This window comes from Pteropus medius, unplaced genomic scaffold (assembly GCF_902729225.1).
Source record: "Pteropus medius unplaced genomic scaffold, Ma_sr-lr_union100, whole genome shotgun sequence".
NCBI lineage: Eukaryota > Metazoa > Chordata > Mammalia > Chiroptera > Pteropodidae > Pteropus > Pteropus medius.
The window spans coordinates 9666580-9687393 of NW_024349224.1; the positions used below are offsets into that span (position 1 = coordinate 9666580).

Here is a 20814-nt window from a genome sequence, read left to right on the forward strand (position 1 = left end):
AAGTGATGTTTTTTCTCACTTAGGGGACACACATCCTTCACTCTTTCTGCCCCCCCCCCCCCCCCCTGCCAATATTCTCAAGCACAGAGAAGCAGACTCAAGAACCTCACTGGCTCACACAGTTTTTTGCTCATCCACTCTTTCCCGTACTGTGTCCTAGTTATAGCAGTTCCCTGAAACATACTGTTTTCTGAATCCCAAGCTCTAAGCGCTGCCTAGGAAGGGGGTCTAGGGAGCCATCGCGAGTGAACCTGGCGGTTGGCGACAGGAACCATGTGAAAAGCTCCCAGGCGTCTCAGACTTTCCCGCCCGCGTCTCAGCCTTGGCGCCGTGGCTTCTAGAGCACGCAAGACGGAAACAGCAGCCCAACACGCTGACGGCGCGGATATGTGCAGGGGCGGGGCGCAGGCGCAGCGCACGCCGCCTTTCGCTTCTGGAGGGAAGGACAGCCCGGTAGCCGCCGGCATCCTGTCGCGTCCCACACCACCAGCAGGCGCGCAGAGCGAGGAGCACCGGAGAGGAGGCGCAGGGACTCAAAACTCCCCTGGGGCCACGCAACAGGAGACTTCTCGACCCGGGCGGAAGGCAGTCGTCTGATTAGCAGGAGGTGTCCTCCTGGAACTGGGCACGGTACAGATTGGACAAGGGTGAGTCTGGGGGGTCAGCCCGGGGCGCACGGTCCCTGGAGGCGGCAGGGCAGAGGGTGCAACCAGATCCTCGGACAGTGAGGTTAGATTGGGGGTAGCGGATGAGAGGTGACTCACCGTCCTTTTTTCCTGGAACTCAAGACCAAGTTGGTTTCGTTTCTTCTTTGGTAGTGGAGCTGTCTGTTTTGGGTCTCTGCCTGCCTCCTGCCATAGAAGATGTAGAATAGGGTTAGGGATCAGGGTGGGGGTGGCGGCGGAGGGGCCTCGGACCCAGCTCGGAAGAACCGTCCATGAAGCCCTAGACAGAGGAACTCCAGGTAGTCCTTGGGAAGATTTCCAAGATAGATGATTCCAATACTTCATTATAATGCCCTCATGATAATCCTTTTATGGAGCCCCTTTAAGGCACAAGGAGAGTAATGTCTCATCAGAAAATGCATGCCTGATAACTTTTTTTTTTTGGAAGAGACGAGGAAACACATTAGATTATTTATGAATTTATATTGTTACTACCACTTTAAGATTTTTCACTTTTAGAAATAATAACTTTTTCCCCCTCATTGTTTTACTATAAGTAATATATGAACATATTTTTACTGAGGTTGTTAGCAGTATTGCATATAAATAGCACTGCAATAAACGTCTTAGTATCCATCTACCTATCTATACATAGAAGCTTTTTTACAGCAAAAGTTCCTAGAAATTCACATAGTCAAGTCAAAGTATATATATATTTATATTCCCTTTCCTCCTATTGATATCTTATACTTAAAAAGCTCTAAGCAATTTTAATGTATTTTAATCTTTTAGGTAAATCCTCATTTATTTTTTTAAAAATCCTCATTTATTTTTTAAAAATTGTTTTTAAAATCCTCATTTATTTTTTTAAAAATCCCTACTAATTTCTTCTTTGAAATTGACTTTAAGATCATTTAGTTTCAATACCAAAGAATACCATTGAGAGTTTTATTGGAATTGCATTAAATTGGGTTCAAATTTGGGAAGGATTGTGAGGTTTGTCATGTTTAATCTTCCCAGCCAGAGCTATAACAGTTCTCTTCATTTCCTCAAGCTTTGTTTTGTGTGGTTTTCTTCATACCACATCATCACTTTTTCTATAAAATGTTTTGTTTCAAATTGTCACTTTTATGAGTGGGGTATTTCCCCCATTATCGTTTCTGATTAGTTATTGCTGAGGTATGGCTTTTGGATGAAGCTGGTAATAAGATAATTGGAGCTTGAAGCTATGAAGTTGAAATCCACAAGATTTCTTGAGCAACAGTTTCACATCTGCTTCTATCTCGAGTGGACCAGAGAAAGGTGTAAAAGCCCATTGCCCTCATGAGTCCCAAGAAATGGCCTTGAAGGCATCTGCTTAGCAACTGGGAATAGCTGGGTAGCCCCAGATCCGATGAGTCTTTTTAGGCATGGCCTAATACCTGTTACTTCCTTGCCACATCAACATAACTTTAAGACAGCGGAAGTAAAAGTACATCAACTGGTTGTTTATTTGGTTTCACTTACTCATACTTTAAAGCCAGATTTGGGTTTCAGGTTTAATGACATTCTCCAAACTGTTATCCGATCTGTAAAATGGTGATAATAGGTTTCCTACCTATTTCATTGAGCTGTTGAGATTAACTGGGGTTGTTAGCAGTTTTACATATTATAAATAGCACTGCAATGAACATCTTAGTATCTATCTAGCTATACACATAGAAGCTTTTTAACAGCGAAAGTTCCTAGAAAGTCTCGTCATTAAGTCAAAGTATACGTGTACTCATATTTCCTTTTAGCCTTTCGATATCTTTATTATATACTTAATAAGCCCTAAGCAATTTTAGATCTTATAATTTTTAATATATTTTAATCTTATAAGTAAGTCTTCTTCTTTATTTATTTTAAAAAAAAAACTTTGGAAACTGTTTCCATGGTCTTGTATTTATTTAACTTCAACTTCCCTGAACATCAGTATCTTCATCTGTAAAACGATGAGCTGTGGTTCCAATGCACTTAGCATATAGTGAGTGAATAGAGAGATTTGTGATCATTATTATTATTGTCATTCATTACTGAACCCAATTGCCTTTATTTGCAAGTTCAGCAAACATGACTCAAACTGATTTAAATAATAAGGAAGATTATTGGTTCATGAAACCTGTAATTGAGGAATAAGGTAGACTTCAGGGTCAGTTTAAACCAGTGGTTCAATGTTGTCATCAAGGACTCAGATTCTTCTTTTCTTTCCATTCTGCCATCCAGGTTAGCTTCATTCCAAGGTTTGAGGATTGGGGCTCCATGCTTTCTCACTTATATGCAGAGAAGAGATAGAAAGAGGAAGGAAGAGAAGGAGGGGGAGAGAGAGGGAGAAATAGTGAGATCAAGATTAGATAGAAGCTGGCTTCCTGGGCTGTCTTAGGGGATCCGAGAACCTCCCCAGCAAACATTCCCCTCCATTCGAGTTAGCCCAGGCGCCCAGTTTTGAATCAATCGCTGTGATAGGCTATTAGGAATTGTCTGATGGCTTTTAAATCAAGATTTCTCAACCCCTACACTATTGACATTTTGGGCTGGATAATTCTTTGTCGTGGAGGGGCTGTCCTATGCATTGTAGCACCCCTACCTCTACCTACTAGATATCAATAGTACCCATCTCCCAGTTATGGTAATCAAAAATATCTCCAGACATTGCCGAAAGTCCCTTGAAGGGCAAAAATCACCTTTGATTGAGAACTACTGGCTAGGCACATCAAGTTTCACCCCTAGAACCAGGGATAGGGCCAGCTCCCCACAAACTCATTGCTGAATGGGGGAGAAGCAGATAGCTGCTGGAAATCTGGGCAGCAATAGAAAGTTGAGAAACGGATACTGCGTAGGCAACACAAATGTCCACTATAATTTCTCTGGACCTGGAAAATCCCTGATTCTTTAGTGCAAATGCCTCTGAGATGGGCAGCTCTTATAACATGAGGTCTTATTGATGCACAGGCCAATGGGGAAGGGAGGCTAGAATAAATTTAAAGCTTGCTAAAAACACAACACAGGGGGGTGGGGGGAGGACTAGGGAGGAAGGGATGCTCAAGCACTGAGAAAAAAGAAAGAAAATTTTGAGATTGACAGAAGCCAGTTTCTATTACAATCCTGAAAATCCTTGGCCGACTGTGGCCAAGGTTGCAAACCGGGGCTTCATGGACAATATCCAGTTGACAGACGTGTTTTATTTAACCCACATGGTGTGGGACTGCACAGTTTTTAAAACATGTTTTGACTTGGTTGCAAAACTTTAGATCAAAAGATTTAAAAGATTTAAAAATCCAGGTTTCTGACTGCTCTTTAAAAACTAGAAGATCTTCCACTATTATTGCTCTTTATCCCTGAAGAGTGACTTGATGGAGTTCTTGCCTGCTTTAGACAGGGCCTGAGCTTCCCAACCCACCACCCTATATTCGCCCCTATACTTTGGCTAAAATAGGCTGAAGTGATGTAACAAATGGACCCCAAAATGGCTCAAATGCAGTAGAAGTTTATTTCTCACTCATTTGACAGTTCACAGCAGATATGCCAGGTCCGTGAGTAGCCCTCCTCAAAGCGATGCTTCAGGGATCCAGGATTCTTCCTTCTTGGGACATCATCGTCCCTAGGGATGCATCATCCTGTGCATCCAGCTGATAGGGTGTAGAGGAGACAAACTTGCCTCAGCCCAAGGTAGCACATATCATACCCACGCACACCCCATTGGTGAAAAGTAGTCACATGGCTACATCGAGCCCTAACGAAGGCTAGGAAATATAGTTCTAGCTAAGCCAACACTTCCCAGCCACAACTCTTGTTATAGAAGATCAGGCAGATTTTGGTAAACGGCAAGCCACCTCTACCTTACATGAGAATAGTGGGGAGACCTCTTCAGCCATTTAAATCACAGACACCTTTGAGTTTCCCTTAGCCCAGTAGTAAATATACAGGTGATTCTGGGACTTTAACACATTTTATCAGTTTTTTCCCAGGAATGGATACATTGGGGACAGTCATCTCCTTAGGCCAATCTGTCTACAAACGATGTGAAGAGATGAAATACTGCAAACAACAGTGCCAGCGTCTAAAGGACCGTGTCCACTGCCTGCTGAAGCCTCTGCAAATACTCCAGGCCCAAGAAAAGAAGAACCTGTCCACCGAGATCACTGAAGCCCTGAACCATTTCCAGGCTGTCCTCGAGGAAGCTAAGAAGAAGATAAATAAGTTTAACAATAAACCTTATATCCTTAAGTTTCTAACAGCAAATGGTGACAGAAGACTCTTCAAAGACATAAACCAGAGGCTGAGCGATGTCTGGGAGGAGCTCTCGCTGGTGTTTCAGATGAGTCAGTGGGCAAGTGTTTTAAGGATTGGCCAAAATGCAAGCTGGCAACAAGAAGATAAGCAGGATGCAGAGGAAGACTGGAGAGTCTTCCAAAGTCTAAGTGGTAAGGTTTATTTGGGGGTGGGGAGAGTATATATGGGGGCATTTTAATCTCATTTTGATTTACCAGAGGAGGAGGGAAGCTGACGAGGTTTGAGCATCTGTTTATTCATGTTGATGCGGGACAGAGCGAATCCTCTCAAGTGGGGACTCAAGCCCTATGCTGACAGAGGGTCCTTGGCTTTGCACAGGAAAGAATTCCAGAGCGAGCCAGAGTTAGAGACAAAGAAAAGTGTATTAGAGAAGGAATAACACTCCATAGACAGAATGTGGTCTCCTCTCAGAGTCAGAGAATAAGACCCCGATCGGCTAAAGAGCTGGCTTTATATATTTTTTAGTGTCTGTGAAAAATAACTGATTATAGGGAGTAAAGAATGGAATGGATGGTTGGGTTTATCTTTAACTTGTGCAAGGTACAACTTAAAGTCTTTGTTTTCCTGTTTCTGTTTTATGGTATGGGTGAATAGTTGTTAGTAATCTCTACGGGAATCTTCCTTTGTTTTTAGGTTCCTCATGGTCTGGCCAGATGGCCAATCAACCAGGGTCCGTGTCTAACAGCATGTAGCAGGCTCTGGATTCCACTTGTTTTAAGGTTCAGTCAGTTTATATAGTTCTCATGCTTCTTTCCTATATTAATGTTACTCAGACCTCCAACATCCCTGGGCCCAGATGTGGTCGAGGCTGGTGAAATTTGGGCAAGCCAGAGTGGGGGAGAGGGTAGGGGTAGGGATGATTCTAAGAAGTCTTCTTTCTTCTCCATTCTGATGGGGAAGATGTAATACCTGGAATTTCAGAAGCTAATTCTTCTCGGCCTTAATTTTTCAGGACATTCAGTTAATATGGAAACTACCCAAAAAGAAGAATTAACTAATTAACTAAGCAAACACGAATTAACTAATGAACTAAGCAAACACGAATTGAGTACTGACGCTTAAGGACAGATGTGTTCTGAGAAATGCATCATTAGGCAATTTCATTGTTGTGTAAACATCAGAGTGCACTTACACAAACCTAGGTGGTCTAGCCCACTGCTCGTGTGCTATATGGTGTGACTTATTGCTCCTAGGCTATAAGCCTATACAGCATATACTGTACCAACCAGCACGAGATTAGATCAAGCACAAGAGAAAGTGATTCACTCAAGAGACAAGTAAACATGGGATTCTGAGGCTGCTGCTGGCATAGCACAACATTACTGTTTTACTGCAAACGTTTTTTTGTAAGTGGAAAGAGTAGGCTCTAAAATAAAAATTAAAAGTATAATATAGTAAATAAAGAAACCAGTAACATAGTAATTTCCTATCAATGGACATAGTTGAATATGCTATACTTTTATATGACTGGTGGTGTAGCAGGTTTGTTTATACCAACAGCATCATAAACACATCACTAGGCGATAGGAATCTTTCAGCTCTGTTATAATCCTATGGACCGCCATTGTATATGCAATCCATCGTTGACTGAAAAGGCATTATGAGGCACGTGAGTGTGTATGTACTGTGTGCCAGACACTGTTCTAAATGTTCGAGATTCAGCCCCGATCAAAATAGACAAGATCTCTGCCCTTGTGGAATGTAAAGTTTGCAGATAAAGAGCTAAGTAAATCATGTTATCTGAAGGCAATGGAAGTCATAAACAGGATAATGAGACAGAAAGTGACAGTGGGTGCAGAGAGAGTGGTCAGGGAAAGCCTCTCTGACTGGGTGACATTTGGATGGACACCTTGAATAATTAGGAGCAAGCCTTCTGAAGATGAGAGAAAGGAGCATTCCAGCAGAGGAAACAGGAAATGCAAAGGCCCCAAGATGGGAATAAATGTGGCATGTGTAATGAATAACCAGAATGCCAGGAAGCTTTGATGTGGTAGGCAAGGGAGACAGAGCAGTACCAGATGAAAGTGGAAAAGTAGGCCGGAAATGTAGGAGCAAAGTCATGCCCATGACCTTGAACGTATGATAAGAAATTTAGATTTTATTCTAATAGTCATAGGAAGCCAGTGAAGGGAGGTCTTTAAACATGAGCCTGTCATGATTTGATTTCTATTAAAAGGAAATCACTTGGGCTGCCATGTGGGAAATGGACTGTAGTGATGTGTATCAGTCAGTTGCTGTACTAATACTGCATAACAAAGCATCCCAAAACTCAGAGCCTTAAAACAATACTCATTAATTCTCCTGCTCACAAACCTGTGGGTCTACTGGGTTCTCCAGATCTCAGGTAGGCTTGGCTGGGCTTGGCTCTAGGCAGCAGGTCCAATTCGGGTCTATTTAACATGTCTCATTCTGGAGCCAGGCTGCAGATGCAGTGAGTACTTAGACAATGTTCTCACGGCAGAAATGCAAGTAGGCGAGCCCAGCAGTGCTAGTACAAGCCTCTACTTGTTATCATATCCACTAATATCCAAAGCAAGTCATGTGGCCAAACCCAACAGCAAGGGACAGGGAGGTACAGTTGCCCACTACAAGGCTATGGCCAGGGAGTGGATATGTATAGTACTACTACATAGGAGTGAAGAATTGGGACCAATAATTCGACATACACCAGAGGGCAAGAGTGGATGTGTGAGCCCAGTAGGAAGACCCCTTTAAAGGCTAGGTAAGAGGTGACAGTGGCTTGACCGACAGAGGCGCTTGAACTAGGTGGACTCAGTAGAGCACAAGGCACTAAGGGGATAAGACATGAGCTAGGTTGGAGTCAGGTATGACAGTGGACCCAGAAGGGAGAAGAAAGAAGACGGATGGAAAAAATGTGGCCTCTTTACTCCTTTTCAGATCCTGGTGATATGAATTCCAAACCTTCCCTCTTGTAAGTGTTGTGGGTAGAGAGAGAGGACCTGAGGAGAAGGCAAAAGACATTTGGATGAACCTTCTGGGCCCTGGAGCCCAGAGGAATAACTGTTCTGCCACTTCGATATGGAGGGTGGTTCATCCCCAGTCAGATCAGTGGGAAACAAACATGACCAACCAGTTCTGGAGGAGACCTGTGGGCAACATGGGTCCTTTTCTGGATAAAGGGAAATGAGGCATCTATAATCCCTCTACCAAACACCCGCTCCCAAGGAGAAAGAGACTCAGGGATTGGGCTGGGGAGGTGCAGAGGCTGACCCAGCTGAAAGGCCCCCAGCTGTCCTAATAATCAGCGCTCACTGGTCCACGTCCTGGTGGAGGTGGGAGGCATGTTGGTGTCAGCAACGTGGAGGACAGGATTGATTTCCTGCTCTTGCTTTAAAATTTTTTCAAAACATTTTCATCAGGTAATACATTTATATAGTACAAAATTCTAAAGGGTCCAGCATGAAAAGTAAATCTTTTCACCCATGATATCAAGGGACCCTGTTTCCTTCCCCAGACACAATCTCTTACAGTTTCTTCAATAGCCTTCCAGAGATTTAAGTATATGTATTTTATTGTCATTGTTACACAGTCATTAGCATCCTAAACACACAGTTCTGCTTCTTGCTTTTCTCATTAAAGAATCTTGAATATTCTTCCATATAAATTTCCATAGAGTTGTCTAGTATTCCTGGGTATACATGGACCGGATAGATTTAAGCAGCTCCCTATTGATGGACATTTGTGTCCAATTTTTCACAATTGTAAATAGTCCTGCCTTGAGCATCTTTGTGTATATTTCAGGATATCTTTGGGAACAATTCCTAGAAGTAAAGTTACTGGCTCTAATTGCTGGGTCAATATTAAATTTGGTAGTGTTTACCAGATTGCCCTCCACAGAGGTTATACAAATACCACTCCCATCACCAATGTATGAGATTTTCTGTCTCTTCATACTTTTTTCCATTAGAGACTTTTCCTGGTTTTAGCACTGAAGGTCCCACTTTAAAGGCAAGGTAAGAGGTGACAGTGGCTTGACCTACAGAGGCGCTTGAACTAGGTGGAACTCCTAAGCCTGGGAAAAATATATAGGGTTGGCCACCCTATATAGTGTTTTATCAATTTTTAAATGTATTTCTGAGTATATAATAAGGATAGGTTAGATTAGGCTGTGGTTAAAAAAAAAACCAAACAACTCAGCATCTTAAAGAAACAAAGTTTATATATTTTTTAAATTAATTAATTTTTTATGGTGACATTAGTTAATGAAATCCAGTAAGTTTCAGCTGTACACTTTAACAGTAAGGCATATATATATATATAGAGAGACATATATATATATATATATATATATATATTTTTTTTTTTTTAAGACTATATTCACCTCCATATGATTTTCTCTGTCACCACATATTGGGAGCCCCACTCATCCTCCCTCCCTTATCCTCTGAAAATTACCACTTTTTAGTTCTATTGTCCATGTCTATGAGTCTCTGTTTGTCTTGTTCATTTGTTACCTTTAGGTTTATATCCCACATATAAGTGATATCATATGATTGTCAACTTTTTCTATCTGGCTTATTTTGCTTAGCATGGTTATCTCGAGGTCCATCCATGTTGTCGCAAATGGCAGTATTTCATCTCTTCTTAAGGCTAGTAGTATTCCATTGTGTATATGCACCACAGCTTCTTTAGCCAGTCATCTATTATAGGACACTTCAGTTGCTTCCATGTCCTGGCCACTATGAATAATGCTGCTATGAACATTGATGTGCAAATATCTTTTCTGATATGAGTTTTCAAGTCTTTGGGATAAATACCCAGTAGAGGGATTACTGGATCATATGGTAGATCAAGTCTTAGTTTTTGAGGAGCCTCCATACTGTTTTCCATAGTGGCTGTACCAGTTTGCAGTCCCATCAGCAGTATATGAGGGCTCATTTTTCTCTGCATCCTCTCCAACATTTGTTATTACTTGTCCTGTTGATTATAGCTATTCTAACAGGTGTGAGATTGTATCTCATTGTGGTTTTGATTTGCATTTCCCTAATAGCTAGTGATGTTGAGCATCTTTTCATATATTTGTTAGCCATTTGTCTGTCCTCTAGGGAGAAGTGTCCGTTCAGGTCCTCTGCCCATTTTTTGATTGGATTCTTTTGTTGTTGTTGTTGTTATTGTTGTTATTGAGTTGTATGAGTTCATCGTATATTTTGGATATTAGGCCCTTATCGGAGGCATTGCTTGCAAATATATTTTCCCATTCGGATGGTTGTCTCTTGACCTTGCTGATGATTTAAAGAAACAAAGTTTATTTCTTATTAAGGCAAAATCCAGGAAACTCTCCAAGGGAGCTCTCCTCCTTTCAATATTATGGCACTTTTATGTTGACGTGAAATTCCCTGACATCTCTTTCACTTCATTTCTTGGCCAGAGCAAGTCACATGGCCATACTTCAAGGCACTTCCTGTGTGCTTAGAAGTAGGAAACCGAGTATTTGTGACCAGTAGTAATTCCTACTGCAATGAATATGATAGGTGTAGTGGTCTTGGTGTGCTTTTAATTAGCATTTCTGTTTTTTAGTATTTGCTCTTCTTTTTCCTGCAGAAATTGAAATTATAGAAGCTTCGCTGAGGCGATTGAAAATCAACATTGAAGAAATCATGTGTGAGTTATCAGGTGATAACTCACAAACAAGAAGTCGTTTGTTTACTAGGCACTCCAGCTTGCTTCTTCCCCCACCCTTGTCCCATCTCTGGGCTGGGTGGCCGGAAGCAGCCCACGTGTTTAGAATGTGCTCATGACTAGCCCAGGCTTCTGTCCATGGTGTACCATTCAAAGGAAACTTCTCGACCAGCAAGATACCATCTACTACCTGTCAAAGTGCTGAAAATTTCCTCTAGATAACATAAGAGCTTTAATTCATTTGCTGAATTTCCAAAAATAAATTCAAATCAAATTTAGAATACTCATTCATCACTCATTAGACAAATCCGTATCTGCTTTATGCTGGAGCCTGTGCCTGGTGGAAAGTAAGATGCAGAGAAAGACTCTGGCTTCCAGGAGCTCATAGCCATGGGGTAGAGGAAGGGAGAGGAAAGAAAGACATGTGAACACAGCAGTAGAGCTACTGAGGTTGAACGATGTATCTATTAGAACGGAAATGACTAGACAAGATGCTAAACTTTCAGGTGCCAAGCCATGTGGCAGTAGGAGTAGGGAGAACTCCAAAATGAGAGAGAGAGTTCAAGATGGAGGTTTAGGCTGGAGAGACAGACAGGATTTGAAGAGCAGGGAAAGGAAGTGCATGACACATTTCTGTTAACCATCCAGCTGTGTCTGTACCAGTCACTCAGAGGAACTGGAACTTCTCCCCCGGGATGAGTTGATCAGAAGCCCCGTCCAGCCAGGGCAGCTTTGGCACAGGGCTTCTCACTCACATGTGTCTAAGATGCCTCTGCCCTTAGAACACCTTCCTCATCTCACTGACTCTTTTATTTCCTTCACTTCTAGTGTCAAAGTTACAGAAATCCAATAAGAAAATCCCAGAATATCAAATCAAGGAGATTAAGATGGAGGAGCTTTCACAAACAGATTGGACCCTGATAAGGAAAAATGAATTCGGCAGACTTTATAAAGGAAAATACCACCAGGCTTCAGTGGCCATAAAAGTATTTGACAACCCCCAGACTAGAAGCAGTGCGTAAGTCATTCTGTATAGTTTTCTGTGTGTTATTTCACTTTCTCTCTATAACTCCCCGAGGAGAGAAGCATATTGTCTCCAGTTTCAGGTGAGGGAACATGGGCCCCAAAGGGTTAAATGACTTGCCCTCTACTCTTATAGAGCAGAGCCTAGACTTAGACGCATGTCCTTTAACCTCAGTTCTAGAAACTTCTCTTTTATTCTTGTGTTTAGATATTTTTAAAGTTCTATGCCCTTCAGCCCCCTCTCCTCTCCACATACAATAAAGCATGTTTTGTTTGCATGTGTCCTTGCAAAATGTATGTTGTTATTATATATGCATACATTCACATTTGTTGTATGTTATGTTTTTTTTTAGACATAGATCTGGCTCTCATTTCTCTAATCTGTTCCACTGTTAATCTTTCTGTCTTTGCACCAAAAATACAGTTTTGTTTTTTTTTATTATGACTTTGCAATAATTCTCAACATCTAGTAAGGCATTTCTCTGCTTTTGACTCTTATTTCTAAGCTAAATAAATATCAGAGAAAGCTTTATGACATTCCTCAAAATATACATTGAGATTTTGATTGGAATTGAATTTTTTAACGGCTTTATTGAGATGCCATTTACATACCATAAGATTCATCTATATAAAGTATACAATTGGTCTATGGCCATGCCACCCTGAACAAGCCCAATCCTATCTGATCTTGGAAGCTAAGCAGGGTCGGTCCTGGTTAGTACTTGGATGGGAGACCACCTAGGAAGACCGGGTGCTGTAGGCATAAAAAAATAAAAAATAAGGGATTGTAAGCTGACAAGGTCCTTGCAATCTGTGAGGTCAACCAAGGGTTGCTTCACCTTAAAAAAAAAAAATTAAAAATTAAAAAAAAAGTATACAATTGAATGGCTTTTAGTATATTTACAGAGTTGTGCAACCACCACCATCATGTAATTTTAGAACATATTCGTCATCCCAAAAAGAAACCCTCCCTTCCCCATTAGCAGTCACTCCCCATTCACTCTCGCTCCCACCATTTCTAGCCCTAGGCAAATGTAACCTACTTTCTATCTCTGTAGATTTGCCTGTTTGGGACGTTTCACGTAAATGGAATAATACAATCAATATGTGTCCTTTTGAGTATGGCTCATTTCACTTAGCATGATATTTTCAAGATAAATCAATGTTGTAGCATGTATTATGCATGCTAATTCTGCTGCCAAATACATCTGAGGGGTTCCACATACTGCCATCCACGGCCAAGCTCATCACAGCACCTGTTCTCACCCCAGAAGATGCTGACATTCCCTCATGCTCCACATACACACAGATGGTCACTACACTAAATGTTCTTGGAAGGACCTCCCAGTCCTGAAACCTTACTTGTCTCTTTTACCTTCATAGACTAGTGAGGGATACTTTTACGAATGAGATCAAAACCATGAAGAAATTTGATTCTCCCAACATCCTGCGTATATTTGGGATTTGCATTAATGAAACAGGTAAGGAGTGCTTCTGGGGTTGGTTCTTCTTTTGGTGGACTGTCTTGTACCTTCTGTGTTATATAATGCATTGCATTTTTAAAGAACAGCTGAAAAGGTGGCATCTACACAGTGTTATTATTATCAATGTTAATTTTTTCACATCTCAAGATGCAGGTTCCCATCTTTTGGGAGAGGTCAGCTTGAATTTGGCTTCGGCCCGAGAGCTGGTTTGCACTAATGCGGCCACATCTCCTCCTGCCAGTTCACTGGGAACCAAGGGGGAATTGGTCAGATGCTGGCCTGTGTTTTGTTGCTAGAAAACGTTATAAAGCTGACTGACCTGAATAAGGAATCTACCCTTGATCATCATTAGTATAAATCAAACCTAAGAACTAAATTAACCTGCCCCTTTACCAAGAACCTCATGCATCAGTTTCTTTGAAATTTTTATTTTTCAATGTGGCTGCATTTTCTCTCATAGCCTGGCCTCTCCTGAGGGTTATATTTTTCTGCTCTTGCCTACAGAGAGGACAGAGCAATTCCTGTCTTCTCTCCTTTGGAAATTTCTCCACAGCCTCAGGCAACTAAAGGAAAACCTCCAGTGATGTTTTTGCTCCTGGGTGATGGCCGAGGTAACTGACTCGCTCTTTGTGTGTCAGTTCTTGCATCTCAGGCCCATGACCTGAGACTGCACTTCTGGTCTGAGCTCCCTTCACCAGGCCGTGTGATCTGTGTATCATTCAGTCCGTCCATACATATTTACTAAGCTCCTTGTGATCACTGTATGAACCAAACAGACCCTGTCCACTGGGGGTTTATAGCTGAGTGGCAGAGACATTACTCAAATAACTAGAGAATGTAGAATTTTGACATGCCAAATGCCATGAAGGGGAGGTATGGGAACTCTGTGGGCATTTGACCCATTCAAGGAGTTCAGGGAGCAAACCGTGAGGTGCGGGTAGAGAATGGCGGCGGGGGCAGGGGGCAACAGCAGACCTGAGTCTGTCTCTGTAGAGAAAGGGGGAGGTGGGCTGCAGAGCAGGACCTCTGAGGGGCCTGATCTTCACAGTGTCCGGTCCTTTCCATCAGTGACCCCACCTCAATTCTCCATTGTCACGGAGTACTGCGAGCTCGGGACCCTGAGGGAACTGCTGGATAAGAAAAAGGACCTCACATTGGCCGAACGCATCGTCCTGGTCTTGGGGGCTGCCAAAGGCTTGTACAGGTACTGTGTGGGGTGAAAGGGTGCTGAGAAGAACGGAACGAGTCTGCCTCCTCTACTGAGACTCCCAGAGGTGATGAGGGAACAGGCGAGAAGCCCCAGAGAGTCTCCCAGACAGCAGCTGTTTTACCACTTACTCTGATTATAACACCTCAGACAGGAGGAGGAAAGGAGGCTGAAGCCAGTGAGCACCAGCTGCCAGAACTGAGGGTTGAATTTAATGTCCAGGCTGCTCTTGTCCAGGCCTTACTCTTAAGGTTGCCAGATTTAACAAATAAAAAAATACAAGATGCCTGGTTAAATTTGAATTTCGGATAAACAATAATAATTTTTTAGTATAAATAGAGCCCAAACATTACACAAGACATACTTTTACTAAAATTTCAGGTAACAATAATTTTTAGTGGAAGTGTGTCTCATGCATTATCCAAAATTCGAAATCAACTGGGTGTCATGTATTTTTATCTGGCAACTGTCTCTACTCAAACATATGGAGTTATGGTTTCTTTACCCCAAGGGTCCCCAAAGGTCATTCATGCACAGAGCGCCTCCATGGTTTTTACCATATCCACAATTCTGCCAATATTATTTACTTAATATTGTTTTTTAAATTAGCTCACATTTTAAAAACCTAAATAAAAGGACACTTTTCATTACTACCATAAGTCAGAAACCAGAATCACTTGCCACAAATAGGTGGACCATAAATGAAACCAAAATAATGTTATTAAATTCTGTCTGGACGATGCTGGCTGCCACGCGGTCTATAATTCAGGCCCACATTCTCTTTGTACAAAGGCGATATCAGCAGGTTTAGAGAGGTATTAAAGACACTGAACTGAGACTTTCTCCTTGATGTAACCGGAAAGACTGGAATAAATTGAAAGGAAAATAATCTTACTATGTCATCTTGCATACCACTTATCCCATATTTTTTATTATACTGCTTTAGCTATTGATTTTATTTATATACAATAATTGGGTTATTAATAATTAATGTGAACTCCCTAAACTAGCGGATTTTATGAGAAGTAATTTTGGGCTGTATGGGATGCTGTTAGTGCCCCATCCAGATGGCCTCTGATCCTTTTCACCAGCTCTGCATACTCATCCCCCACTTGGCATATGTTGCTGTTCACAGCTCACAGCTGCCATCTGCAGAGGAATATCCATGGGCACTGGGGCCCCTTCACCCTTATAAACAGCTAAAAGTATTCAGGAGCTTTATATCTACCTGTCCCTGTCCCTCTCCCCCTTACCCATCTATAAATGGATAGCTACCCCTGAGGATGGCATGGTACTGACCAGCCTTTGTCCCAGTAATGACGGTAAAGCTGCCCAGGAAAGTCTGTGCAAAGGTCTCTAATACTCCCTGCCTTTGGTCATGTCAGGATGCACAATTCGGAATCACCTGAATGCCATAAAAACATCAGCAGCACAAGTTTCCTGGTAACTGAAGGCTACCACGTGAAGGTGAGTGTGGCCTTCCAGGGGGCCCTTTAAGTTCAACCCGTGTGACTGTCTGGTGCTGGGAGAGGGACATCTGTTTTCCCAGAAAGGCTGTGCCTGCTTGTTTCTCTGCCTTCACCTTAGAACTGAACTCAACTCTTTCCCTGCCCGGACAGCTTTCCATGTGCCCACCACCAGACAGATTCAATCCTGCCTGCTCTTCTGATGCTCATCCTCTCTCCCCGCTCACTTAGCAGGGATAGGCTAAGAGTCATGTCCTTTAGATGCCTGGACACCATTTCTACATCCCTCCATCACCCACCAGGGTATCTCCTTAGGTTCAACTAGGAATTAGGATTCACAGGACTGCCCCAGGCCACACTTGGCATTTGGAGTCACTCAAAAGGGTATCATGCAGGAAACACAGCTTCTCTCCAGTGGGAGTCCCCAAAGCTGTCCTAACAGTCATCCAGGAGTTATTCTCTTTGCCTTGCCCCAAGTACGAGAGAAAGAGGCTCCCCTCAGGTGGGTACAGGGCCCTCCAACCTTAGAAGGCTCATGACCCACAGGAGTCAATATTCTAACAATTGTGCAGGCATTACCTTCAAGTGTCCCCACAAAGGGCATGTCACTTATAAGAGTTACCGCAAAGCCCAGCATCCCTGTCCACCCTTTATAGTCTCCATAGCCCCCAACTCCTCATCCGTGGACTCTGTTTACTCATGGGACTCCTTGTGGTTGGGGCTTGGGAGCGTGCTGGGGACCCAGGGCTTCCTGACCCGCTGGCTCTGGCTGTCGGCAGCCAGGTGGAGGCTGCAGAGACCGGGAATGCTTTCCCTAGTTCACAGTTCACTGGGAATTATTTGATCTCGCTGGGATTTCACTCCCAACAAGAACAAAAAGGTGACCCTCCTTGCCGCCTCCCCAAACAGGTCAGCCCATATTAAAGTCGATGCCCGCCAAAAAAAAAAAAAGAAGCAATTTACCAATCAGCAGTCATTTATTTTTTTTATCATCAGCAATATTACTTAGGTGCATAGGTAAGAGTCTGCCTTTATCAGGTTCCCAGGGCAATAGAGCTAAAAAGTTAACTGAATGTCATATTCTCATATGGAAGAGGAGAGAGTTTTTTGTTAACTCAGTGTCCACAATTCCAAAATGCTAAAAGAATATTTTCTTTGTCACCCATAGATGCCTTTCTACCAGCCTTATGATTGGCAGGGATAGCCTTCAAATAACAAAAGACAGGTCTTTTCTGCCTTTCAGATGCCTTTTCTCCTTGCTGATGTGATAGAAGCGCTCCCAAAGCACCACGTCTAAACCACTCACGCGCCTGTCAGCCTTTCATCTCTGGTATCCAGCATGGGGCCAGATGTGAGAGGATGTCAGTATCTACTAACCACATAATAGAAAGGGCATGAGCTCTCTAAGCATCTTACCCTTTTCCTGACCTTGCTCCTAGATTTGGGGCTGGCCGAGTTTGGGTGTTGCCAGCCCCTCTGCACAGTGATGGTGCTGATGACAGGTGTGCATGGAGTAACGAGCACATACACTTCCTTTAATTGTGCTGTGGCTTCTTTAAGAGCATGGTGTTGGCCATGCAGGGTCAGTAGATTAATTTACAGATGTCATATAAAACCAAAGGAACAAGCTGGCCATCCTAGAGGGTCAGATAGAACAGAGGGGATGCCCCCACCTCATTTTTTCATCTGCTTCTAAGAGAAAGCAAGCCATGTGGTGGCTCTGTGTACCCCGTCCATCCTCACTTAGTGGAGTTGAATTCTCAACTGAGAAAGCCCTGTATCTAACACAGTAATACTAGAACAACTACAACTTGCCAAATCTTACAGGTGCTTTATACCTGTTATCTCAAGTAATCTTCATTGCCCCCATTTTATAGAAAAGAAACCTTGTATTTCTCTTGGTCAATGCCAGCCAGTAGAGTAGCCACGTAGACAGAAGGCACCACTTGAAATAAAGATAAAAGACCATCCCCTGACAATCATGTGTAGCCCCGCCCCCACCCCCGCTCTCTACCCGCAACCCGAGATCATGCTGTTTCCTTCTATCTCTAATTCACTTCTCTGTCTAGCTCACAGGATTTAAGTTGAGCAAAACACAGACGTCCATCAGTCGAGAAACTAAGAGAAAAGAAGCAAAGAGAGTCACTTCCACAGCATATGTCTCACCTCAGAGACTGCAAAATGTATATGATAAATATGACATAAAGGCTGAAATCTACAGGTATGTTCATGTTCTCGGGCAGATTCTAACTCAGATGAACAGGACAGGAAAGTCCAAGTCAAACACCACATCCAAGGACCATAGTCCTACCTCCATTCTGTTGATTGGAATTGAGTGGAAACTAGAAAATTTACTCAGGTTTCTAGAAATGGCTAGAGGGGTGTGAGAAAAGGGAAACTTGTTATGGTTGTTCAGTTTCTTGCTTTTCTTTTAGCTTTGGAATTGTCCTCTGGGAAATTGCTACTGGGAAGATCCCATTTGAAGGTAACCAGGGTGAACCCTAGCTAAATGGTACTGAAATTGGGTCCTTTTCCGATAGACTAGAAAGTCCCGCATCAGTGCTGTTCTGGGCTCTTTGTTCTCCAATGTGGGCACTGCCTGGGCTGGTCTGTGGTGTCTTGTTTCTTCAATAATCAAAGTCCCTAGTTCTGGTGCCAGCCATCAACACCCAGAGAGATGTGTGAGTGCCAGAGGAATTTTTAAGCCTCCCATCCTACTGTTTCCATGCCAGGCTGTAATTCTGAGAAGATCTACCAGTTGGTGGCTGTGGATCGCTACCAGGAGCCACTGGACGAAGATTGCCCTTTCCATTTGGAGGAGGTCATTAACGATTGCCGGGCATACGAGCCCTCCAATCGGCCATCTGTTAATGGTAGGGTCCTTTCTAGTCTAATAACATGAGTCACACATGTTATTTCACATTTGTGAAAGTCTCTTTTGTGGTTCACAAGCAGGGATGATTTTGCCCCTCAGGGGACCATTGGCAATGTCTAGAGACATTTTTGGTTGTCAAAACTCAGGGGAGGTGGGGTAGGGTAGGGTATGCTACTGGTATCTAGTAGATAGATGCTACTCAGCATCCTACAATGCACAGGACAAATATCAATAGGAGTTCAGAAACCTTGTGCTAAGGGCACTGTTTAAAGTGGGCCTAATCTAAAGGTAGATTACTCCAACCTATATTCTTTCCCTCCCTCCCTCCCTTCCTTCCTCCTCTCACCTTCTTTCCCTCTTCCCCTCCCTCCTTCTCTTTTTTCTCCCTCCTTCCCCCCCTTTTCTTCTCTTCTTCTTTATTGCTTTTTTTTTTTTCAAACTTTTCTATACTTTTGTCCTATCTTTCTCCTCCTCCCTCCCTTCCTTCTTCTTCTAGGGTCCCTTACCACCCAGGGTCTTCCTGGTATTGGAGTATCTAATACCTGAGACTAACTCACATTAAGATGTGAGTGTACCACTACCACAAGCTACTTGCATTTGAAAAGTTGACCGAATAAGAGGGAACATTATATAAAGGCATGAATACAGATGGTGGTTTAGGCTCCAGCTAGACCAAGGGAAATACAGTTTCTACATTACTGTGCAGTGTAGTAACGTCTTTGTGTGTCTAGCTTGGCTCTAAGCTCCCTGCTCTTGTCTAACTTTATGTTCATTCATTCACAGAAGTCTTAGAGAGGCTGTCTAGCTTTTACAAAGATCTGGATTGAAACTGAAACTAAGGAGTCTCTGGGCAAGAAGCTGGAAGAGGTGTAAGTTGGACAGCTTTCTCTCTTCAGTCCTTGGAGTGGAGTTATTTTATGAGTATAGGGAGGCAGCAGTCTTCTGTTACAAAAAGAAAACAGTTCCAGTTACACAGAGCATCTCCCACTCCAAACGACATTGTCAAAAATAATACCTCCGATAGTAACTGTGATAGATGTTTTACCAAAAGGTATGTCTGTCTGTATCCACACCTCTTGGCACTGTGACTTTGCCGCTCAGCCCATTGAGAAGTATTGTATGTCAATTATACTTCAATTGGAAATAAAAATAAAAAAACCTCTCTCTTATAAACCGAAATGTTTATAGTTGATGAAATTATATATTTGGGATTTGATTCAAAATAATCTACAGGGAGGGGGAATAATTACAGATAAAGGAAAAGGTAAAATAAGATTAGTTATCAGTTGCTAATTGTTGAATCTGAATGATGGGTACATAGTGGTTCATACAATCTTGTTTTCTGAATATGCTTAAAACTTTCCACAATAAAATGGTTTTTAAAAGAAAAAAAAGCAGAGTCTGCTTCCCTGCCATTGGCGTCTGGGTTGGCATTGTGATTGGCTTTGGCCAGTGAAATGTGGAAGTGATGGTGTGCCAGTTCCAAGCCTAGGCTTCAAGAAGCCTTACAAACTTCCTCTCCCTCTCTCGGAACGCTGCCCAGGTGTGAACAAGCTGGGCTCTTGTGCTGGAAGATGAGACCACGCAGAGCAGAGACAACCTGTCCCAGCTGAGGTCCCACTAGACCAGCTAGTCCAGCAGCCGACTCAGTCACTTGAGTCCAGTCAAGATCAGAAGGACCACACAGCTGAGCCAGACCTAACTGCCCCTTCACAAAATCTTAATCTAAATAAATTATTGTCTTAAGCCACTAAATTTTATGATGATCTGTTACACAACAGTAACAACTGAGCAAACACTGTTCAATCCTTCCTCTTGCCCATTGAACTAAGTATAAACTTTCCATTTGGATACCCATGGCCTCTGTCTCTGACTCCAACCTGACGTCCAACATCAAGCTCCAGAGTTCTCCTACCAGAGATTACAAGATCTAATGCCTACAGTATCTAGGAATGAACCTAAATGAGTGAGCTGACCGTGGAGGGGACTTCGGTGAACAGATGAGCTTCATTAAGGACAAACTCCAGCCTATTTTTATCACGTAGGAATGAGATCCCAATGTTTCCAGAACATTCCATTTTGTCAAAAGAAGATGGAAATTTTTCTGTAAATTGCCCATTTATTTTAAAGGTTGGCATCTCAT

At 42.6% G+C, this 20814-nt stretch overlaps 1 protein-coding gene and 1 pseudogene across 3 annotated transcripts; both read left to right on the forward strand.

Annotated features, from left to right (window-relative positions):
• Positions 1 to 416: 416 nt before the first annotated feature.
• MLKL (mixed lineage kinase domain like pseudokinase) lies at positions 417 to 20065 on the forward strand. 3 transcript variants are annotated; one of them, XM_039881081.1, is made up of 11 exons: positions 417 to 647; positions 4652 to 5107; positions 10539 to 10610; positions 11445 to 11634; positions 13023 to 13120; positions 14192 to 14327; positions 15716 to 15797; positions 17866 to 18017; positions 18232 to 18281; positions 18529 to 18669; positions 19455 to 20065. In XM_039881081.1, the coding sequence occupies exons 2-11, from the start codon at positions 4654 to 4656 to the stop codon at positions 19496 to 19498; spliced, it is 1419 nt and encodes a 472-aa protein (XP_039737015.1). In that variant the 5' UTR covers positions 417 to 647; positions 4652 to 4653; the 3' UTR covers positions 19499 to 20065. The 3 variants fall into 3 exon arrangements, with proteins under 3 accessions (XP_039737015.1, XP_039737014.1, XP_039737016.1); XM_039881080.1 differs by having other exon boundaries at positions 418 to 647; positions 4641 to 5107; XM_039881082.1 differs by having other exon boundaries at positions 418 to 647; positions 4641 to 5107; positions 10539 to 10598.
• On the forward strand, positions 12284 to 12402 carry LOC120617445 (uncharacterized; annotated as a pseudogene).
• Positions 20066 to 20814: the final 749 nt, after the last annotated feature.

What these genes read in the sequence shown, in the direction of transcription:
- MLKL (XM_039881081.1), top strand. Translation starts at nt 4,654, where the DNA reads ATGGATACATTGGGGACAGTCATCTCCTTAGGCCAATCTGTCTACAAA. An exon ending in GATTTGCATTAATGAAACAG is followed by an intron (nt 13,121 to 14,191) that starts GTAAGGAGTGCT and finishes CCTTTCCATCAG; the next exon opens with TGACCCCACCTCAATTCTCC. An exon ending in CAATCGGCCATCTGTTAATG is followed by an intron (nt 18,670 to 19,454) that starts GTAGGGTCCTTT and finishes ATTCATTCACAG; the next exon opens with AAGTCTTAGAGAGGCTGTCT.